The 8,385-nt window shown below is 35.2% G+C and overlaps 1 protein-coding gene across 1 annotated transcript in view; it reads right to left on the reverse strand.

Moving 5' to 3' along the window:
- The window catches only part of LOC110466768 (tyrosine-protein phosphatase non-receptor type 1-like), a 14,400-nt gene extending 8,734 nt beyond the window's left edge, over nucleotides 1–5,666 (reverse strand). The window contains exons 1-4 of the mRNA XM_021523516.1: nucleotides 5,529–5,666; nucleotides 3,758–3,866; nucleotides 2,250–2,350; nucleotides 1,168–1,266 (exon numbers count right to left, since the gene is read on the reverse strand). Coding sequence (XP_021379191.1) covers nucleotides 1,168–1,266; nucleotides 2,250–2,350; nucleotides 3,758–3,866; nucleotides 5,529–5,597 — 378 coding nt within the window. The 5' untranslated portion in view covers nucleotides 5,598–5,666. The remainder of the gene's footprint in view (nucleotides 1–1,167; nucleotides 1,267–2,249; nucleotides 2,351–3,757; nucleotides 3,867–5,528) is intronic.
- Nucleotides 5,667–8,385: the final 2,719 nt, after the last annotated feature.

Genomic DNA, 8,385 nt, shown 5'->3' on the forward strand with positions numbered 1-8,385 from the left:
ACCCTGAGCATTTTGGTTATTCAGAAGAAGTTGTTTAAAGGTTTTTTAATACAATTGACCCCTGTGACCTTGAATATAATTGAAGGTCATTCATTTGAACAAACTTGGTAGCCCTTCACCCAAGCATGCTACTGGCCAAATATCATCTCCCTGGGCATTTTGGTTATTGAGAAGAAGATGTTTAATGTTTTTGACATATTTGACCCCTGTGACCTTGAAAATAGGTGAAGGTCATTTATTTGAACAAACTTTGTAGCCCTTCATTCAAGTTTGCTTCTGGCCAAATATTGACACCCTAGGCCTTTCGGTTATTAAAAAGAAGTCGTTTAAAGTAAAATATTGACGCCGGACGACGGACGGACGGACGGACGGACGGCGGGACGACGGACGCCGCGCCACGGCATAAGCTCACTTGGCACTTCGTGCCAGGTGAGCTAAAAAGCAGGTTAACAAGATTTTTTTGTATGTAAAGTTACAGGATATTTTTAATAATCAGTAAGACATTAACACAATTTTGGTATAGTATTAAAGATTACTGAGGTCTCTTGATTGTATCAGATCCTAACACAATGGAGTAAATCTCTAAAACCTTTTTGTCCGCATATATTGGTATGATCAATAAATATGCAAGACCACACACTTGTGTTTTTCTAACGAATCAGAAAGCATGAGTTTATTGCGCGGACGAATATATACGTCCGTGCAATAAATGAGTGCTTTCTGATTCGTTAGCAAAACACAAGTGGGTGGTCTTGCTTTTATCACATTCCTTCCGTATTTGGTAGATATTGATATTGTTTGCCATGACAACGGGATTCCCATAAAAAGTGTTTCTGACTAGTAGGTAAATACAACATTCCGTATTGCACATATGCAATACAGAACGTTGTATTTAATGGTCTGAAAATTGCTTGTATTACTATAACAAGATTCAACAGGTATGTGATAAAAATATATGTATCATATGTTCAATGTAAAATTATTTTAATTACCCCAGCATCTGATTAAGAAATGTGAAATGTCATGATTGGCTCAACAAATAGCATACATATAATTATCTTCATAAAACAAGGTTATTGAGAAGAGAAAGTAATATGTCTGTGACAGTTTGGAGGACACAGTCTAGAAAAGACACACGAGTTACTACCCCTATCTTCTTATACTTACATAGCCGTTTTCTACTAGTTTGTTGAGCATTATAACAGCCTTAGATTTGTGTTCCCAAACCATCTGCCAGAAATGGCCAGATGTATGTTCTAATGGACCCTGTAAATATAAAAGTTTATCAAATTAGGAAAGAAACTATAGCTCCCACACATTTAAATTTCCAACAGCCCTTTCTCTGCTCTACTCCAATACTAAATACACTATAACTTAACAGATTCTAGCCTTGATTTATATCAATACTAGATACACAGCCTAGTTAATCACAGGTTAATTCATCACAGGATTGGACTAGATGATATATATTGGTCTATCAGTGTATAGACTGAAAACTGCTTCACCGTATACAGAGTGCACTTTGGTCTATGAATCAATAGAACAATTTTTTAACCTTGTCCAATCCTTATAGCTTAAATTAGAATGGCATACTTTTGTATAAAATGTGTGTTGTTTTCAACAAAAACAGTATTTTTTTATAAATGGTGCAATGATTTTTATGCAGATAAATCAAAGGCTGTGTTTTGACACGCCAATATAGTTAAGCCAGAGCTTTCAACAGGCTTCTTTTCATGTACTCTCTCAAATAATGATGTTTATAAGACCATGTCTGTATATATCTTTATTACTCGTCAGGAAAATGTTTATGTCATTTGTTCTTAAATCCAGTATAATGCTCAAATTTCCATTATCAATAGACACGGTTGCAGGTGATTACTCAAAGAGTGACAGATGACGTGTGGTCCTTAAACAGTGGTCCCCATACCTAGGTTAAATGTGGCCACCCCTATTCCGTCTTTGCTTATTGCAGAGCTATCTTCTCTTGTGAGCAGGTATTGATTGTAACATCATTGGTTTGCATGAGAAAATTACGTCATTTTCTCAAAAATTGATGACGTTACTCTTACAAACAAATGACGTAACAATCAATACCTGCTCACAAGTGCAGATAACTCTGCAATACGAAAAGACAGAATATAGTAGCCAGGGGTTGATCAACAGGGATCACTCTACACAGGTAAAACAGTGACACCCATAAATCAAAACCACTGGTCTATAAACACAGATCCTTTGTGCAGGAACATTACCTGGGCCAGTATGTAGTGTCGACTGGCCTCCGTCACCTCTATAAGGTTAGCGTTAATGTAGTCGGTGTCCCCACGGTGTAGAACGATTCGACTGTGGTCGTCTGTAAACAAGGCATTAATCAAACATATGAAACATCTATATATATATTAACACACATGTCAGAAATGTTAAAATACATGTACTCTTCTTTGCCTTAACTGACATCATAATACTGTCATAATGATAAGCCCATTAGGTTAATGTTGATGACCAAGATATGAAACCAACCTTTCCCCAAAGGTTGAAATCCCCCATCTTACCTCCAAAAGATGAATGATGCTTTTCCTACTAACATGATGAACCTTTCTTAAAGGCAATGTTGATGCTTCTGGACAATACACCGTTGATGTGATGTGTATGCCTTACTGACATTGACACCCCTAAGCTAGAGTGAAACAAGGGTATCTCACACTGGTCATAAATAGTGGATTCACCTTTATACCTTATCAGATGGAAATTTCAACACTTCCACAAGGTTAGACATTACCTGTTTTTTACTTGATAGATGACAGGACAGGACTAGTTAAATAGATTATTTACTAGTCCTTTGTCAATTTAACTGGTCCAAGATTTCCTGATAAGGAAACATCACGATCTACAGCATGAAACATCAAAATTGATTGACTGAAGGGGTCTTAAAATAACTACTGCCATAAAAATATGTTGAAGTTTTAGGAAAATTTTGACAAATATCATGCAATATATCTTATTTTAACCAGTTTTCTAAATTTTTAAAGGGAATATTCTTATTTTATGATCAAATTTTTCACAAGTCCAAAGGACCAGTTAGGTTAGGTAATTCACTAGTCCTTGCTGAAATCTACTAGTCCAGGACCAGCGGCCTAGTCTTAGTGTCGACCCCTGCATCCGGTCTGGGAGAGATGTTTTGTCTTTCCATAGAGTAAAGACCAGGGGATTTCTCAATCATAAAGTATGCATGTTGCCACATCAACAATCATGATCAGTGATTTTTGTTTGCTCAGTTTTAATGCCCAATACAGGCTGTTTCCCAATCTAGAAAGTGCTAGAAAACTTTCAATACAAGTAATTCTATATTTTCCGAATTCATAAAGCCATTAAATGAACAGGTCAAATTTAAGTAACAAAAACACTGATGATCACAGAAGGTAACTTTTTGGATTTGCTGGAAACTGTATACATGTGCAATCAACATTTGAGTTTCATGAAATCACCACTTGTATATAAGTGGGAGATCAACAATTGTTCCACAATTTTAGAAGAATTACAGAAAAAAATCTTCATTATAAGTAATATTCTTAAATATCTTGTCCTGGACAAAGCCTCAGGCTAGACATTTAAGAATCTTACCCGTCGGTATAAGATTTTTCTGTTTTACCTCCAAGGTGGGGAACGATTCTATTATTCCAGGGTAAAAGAAATACCTGTCAATGCTGACAGATTCTGTCTCTTGGATACTTGCCTAAACACGAATTGAGCTGACACTTACATGGACTAACATCCCGATACCGGTTTTTATTACGGTTCACAGGTTTCTTGGCTTCGAAAGTAGAGAAGTCTTCATCAATAGCTCGCTCAGCAGCTTCATTCTTTACTTCCTGAAATTACAGGAAAAACATATGCATATGTAATAAGATCTATAAATAAAACACTGAAGACTAATAATAGGCTTTTTCATGAAATATTTAGTCTTTTTTCTCTCCTTATTTGCAATTATTATGATATGAATTATTTATTAGTAAATAGTAGTGATGGATTCTATTATTTTTTTTTTCTTTTTTGATTTACAATTATTTACTTTCAAATATTCTTTAATTCCTGAAATCTGGGCCCGGATTTATCTGGTTCCCAATGTAACTTCCTGTTTGAAAAACAGAGACGTTTTTTTTCAGGCCGAAACAATGTCCCTCTAGTTAACTCATTCAATATCATTTATCTATTCCTATTTCATGTTTTAGCTATAGTTTCAGTTATTTTCATCAGCCTTTAAGTCTTAGAAATTGTCTGAATTGATATGGATAGACCACTAATATTCAACCAACAATTTTCCCCTCAAAACGAAGAATAAAGATAATTTTCGTGAATATTTGTTTGTTTATTAATTGTTTGAATGTTTCTCACTAAATTACAGCCAGTTAAGTAAATTATTCATTTTGAGAAACAGAGAAACACGTGCAAAAACATGTTTTATATACAATTCTAATGCACTTGTCCGGTCACGTGGGCTAAGATTTTGCACTTGCCAAAGTGCTAAAACTGGTTGTCCCGGGCGTCGGGCGAGTGGAATTTTACACCCCTGTAAAAGTGCCTGATGATCAAAAATTGGTCTGGGTGCTATACATCTAGCTAAAATGTAGATTAATGTTTCATATTTATATTTATGTAAAAATGATTAAGGCTTTACAGAAAATAGTATGGGAAGCTTGTTCTTATTTTGCTTATTAACCGATCAGGAACTACAGTTTAATGAGTTTGGAAATGTTTCACAAAACAAATGCTAGCACTTATAACATTTGTATTGTGAAACATTTCCAAACAATAGTTTGTGTTGCACTGTATATGAATACCTATTGTTGGGATGTAAACAGGAAACATAGTCATGTTTAAACACTTGATGTGCTATGCTTATTGTATATCAAATTAAGGAAGTTAAATAAATTCATTGCTTCTGTAACAGGAAAGGGAGCAGTGTGCTTCCATCGGGGATCGAACCCATATACTTCCCAGTCGCAATTAAAATCTGCAACATTTATTAAAAGCACATCCAGATGCAATTGTATAGAATAAAGATGGTGAATGGGAATTCGAATGGGTCAGTTTCTGTAATTAGTTTTAAAACGAAGTTAGGAACTTTATAACTTACCTGTAAATTATTGTATGGGATTATAAATTAATCTGAGTTAGAAATTATTTACTCTCTGACTTGAGAGAATGCGTTGGAGTTCAAGTGCATCCTACTTAAAGTCAGTACAGTATGCCCATAATTCTGTAAAAATGTGTGCCCACCGAAGGTGATAATTGACAAATGAGTTTGTTATCGTCCATCATTTACGTCAAACATTTTGTAACTTGACCCACTAAAGCAGATTTAATTCATTCAATATAAAAGTTCAACTGAGCTGGTGACCTATGCATATATATTATATGTATAAACACGTTTGACGATTGATCATAATCTTGGGCAAATCGCAATCACAGAAAATGTCTCGTATTGTATTTCAATGTTATACAGAAAGACCCATTAACACACTACATTTTACCTGGTATATCGGTTGCCAGAGATTGTGCTGATCATATTGAGCAAACTCCTTTTCCACTGTCGACAGCATACTTCACTGTTGTTGATAACTTGAAGATTTCGAAGAAAGTTATCACACCGGACGCGTCGCCATTTTACCTACAGCGGAAATAGGATTGGCGCATTGAATTCTCCAAAATTAACCAATCAAACTCAAGCAAATTCGACAGTTCCTTCTATTTGTACTTCCTGTTCTACTTTCACTTTCTCGGGATAGGAATACAAATGGTAGGGAGAGCCTTTATTTTGAAACGAAAGAATGCTGAATGAAGTATTTATTAATTTTCACTCTTCATGTATGGAATATTATGTTAATATATATGATTCAATATGATCATGCTTTGGTCGTTTTCATCAAAACACTGCGATTGACCTATTTAAAAATCCGGACTTGAGAAAGGCTAGGTAGTACGCGTATATATACGTTTACCACGAAATTAGATTAGTTATCTAAGTCCGTGATAGTACATGACATTTGGCTTATTTTGCACCATGTATATTGATTTACAAACAAAACTTACTGCCCCATTTTTTTCCTGAATCATACAAGATGTTTCAATTTATAAGATATGGTGTTTAGATTAAGTAATGACGAGTAGGCTAGAAAAAATGAAGACAAAATGTTAATTTGACATTTTAATTGCAACTTTTTATGGCTCCTTAAAGTCGCCATAAAACAGCCCCAACTCGCATACACAACAAAAAAACGCGAGGGGGGCACTCACCCCCAAAACTACCGCTTCCTCACTACTGCAACATTTCTCTAAAATATTCTTTATTTAACGTAAAATACCAAAATTTCAGTTAAAACATAATATACAATTGTGAAATATATGTTGAAGTCCTTTTTAAAATGCACAAAAACAAATTACGATGCTTTTTATGGAATTTTTGTTTTTTGAAATTTGAATGATTGAAAATAGGCATAAAAAGAAAACAGACTGCAGCTAGGAATCGAACTCGGGCGACCTTTACATTCCAAAGCAAACCTATTACCATTCAAGGTTTCCATCAAGGAATTATAACTGCATGAGTATCATAGAAAAAGTAACATGGATATCCTGGACCGCAAAGTCTATGCAAACCTGTACAGGTGTAAATTACTCCAAGCCAGAACAATCGTTTTGATTGCTTCATATCTATATATAGAAGGGAGAAGTAAAATATCAAGTGAAACTATACTTCGCTATTAATTATGACTGATGTAGTGATACCCTTACCTTTACTGAAAATAGGGCCAAAAAAGTACCTTCAATACGGATCAAATGCCTTTTGATGAACAGAAATTGTTCCGACTTTTTATATTTGATTTATTTATTATTTTTTGACGACTCTACTGTTGTATTTGACAATCCAATCGTGGCCAAGAGATAAAAATAGAAGGTAAAAAAAAACTAAAACAAAACTAAAAAAACACCCAAAGATTGCTAAACAGTTTCATTTTAGTCCTACAAGGTTGGTTCATTTAAACACAAACAAAACAAATTAAAATTAGTCGTCAAGCTACAAAAAAATCACTAGGGTCACCTAAAATAGTCAATTCTCTCATTTCGAATTTTTAAAATATACTTTGGAGTTCGGTTCTCTTTTAATATCTATTTAAAAATTATTGTATCACATCTGTTGATCAACATGTGTACTGCGCCGAACTTCTGACGCAAATGATGTGATACAGCTGTCACAGAAAAACATGGCAAAATACAAGAGCAGAACCACATCTACCGGGTAATGACATTTTTTTACACACACACAGTCCAATTTCGATAGGTAGTTCAGATGTATGTGGTACATGGTGTTAATTAGTTGATTAGGATTTTAGTTTATAATATGTTTTTAATAAGATTTTACCCTTTTTTCTCTCTTGGTGCTAAGGAATACTGTTCATATTTTAATTATTTATTCTTTCTGTTTAGTTTTCTTTTTTTCACAGTAAATATATGATTTTTTTTATAGCTGTAGCGGAACTGGACTGACCAGATGCAAAGGTGTCGGTCCGACGCTGTAGTTATCATTGTCAATGTAAGTGTCGGTCCGACACTGAAGTTATCATTGTCAATGTAGATGTCGGTCCGACGCTGTAGATATCATTGTCAATGTAGATGTCGGTCCTACGCTGTAGTTATCATTGTCAATGTAGGTGTCGGTCCGACGCTGTAGTTATCATTGTCAATGTAGGTGTCGGTCCGATGCTGTAGTTATCATTGTCAATGTAGGTGTCGGTTCGACGCTGTAGTTATCATTGTCAATGTAGGTGTCGGTCCGACGCTGTAGTTATCATGTCGGTCCGACGCTGTAGTTATACATCTAGATGTCGGCCCAACGTTTTACTGACGTTATTGAAACAATACGTCGGCCCAACGGTGCACCGACTTTGTAGAAAACAATACGTCGGCCCAACAAGGCACCGACGTTTTTGGTTTAAACATATTTAATTTACATACAATGGGAGCTAGGCACAAATTTAACAACTTATATTAAGCCCTTTCCCTACAATATATTACTATAAATTATCAAGATGGCATATTACGTATATATTTACATTGGCTTTAATTGACAGGCAGAGAGGTGGTGATGAGGGACAGAGAGAGAAGAGAGAGAGAGAGGGGGGGGGGAGTGTGGGGGGGGGGGGAGTAATCCTTAGAATAACAGCATAGTCCAAAATATAATAATATAAGCTGACTTCCGTAATTTATTAGGTAATAAAATATCAGTGTATCCCCGATCATGTGATTTTTCCTTCTCCAAGCAAACGGAACCAGTGATAGTCTCTTCACTATTCACAACTTTCTGCTATTCAAATGTTCATCACATCCCGTGCC

This window comes from Mizuhopecten yessoensis, unplaced genomic scaffold (genome assembly GCF_002113885.1).
Source record: "Mizuhopecten yessoensis strain PY_sf001 unplaced genomic scaffold, ASM211388v2 scaffold11145, whole genome shotgun sequence".
Taxonomy (NCBI): domain Eukaryota; kingdom Metazoa; phylum Mollusca; class Bivalvia; order Pectinida; family Pectinidae; genus Mizuhopecten; species Mizuhopecten yessoensis.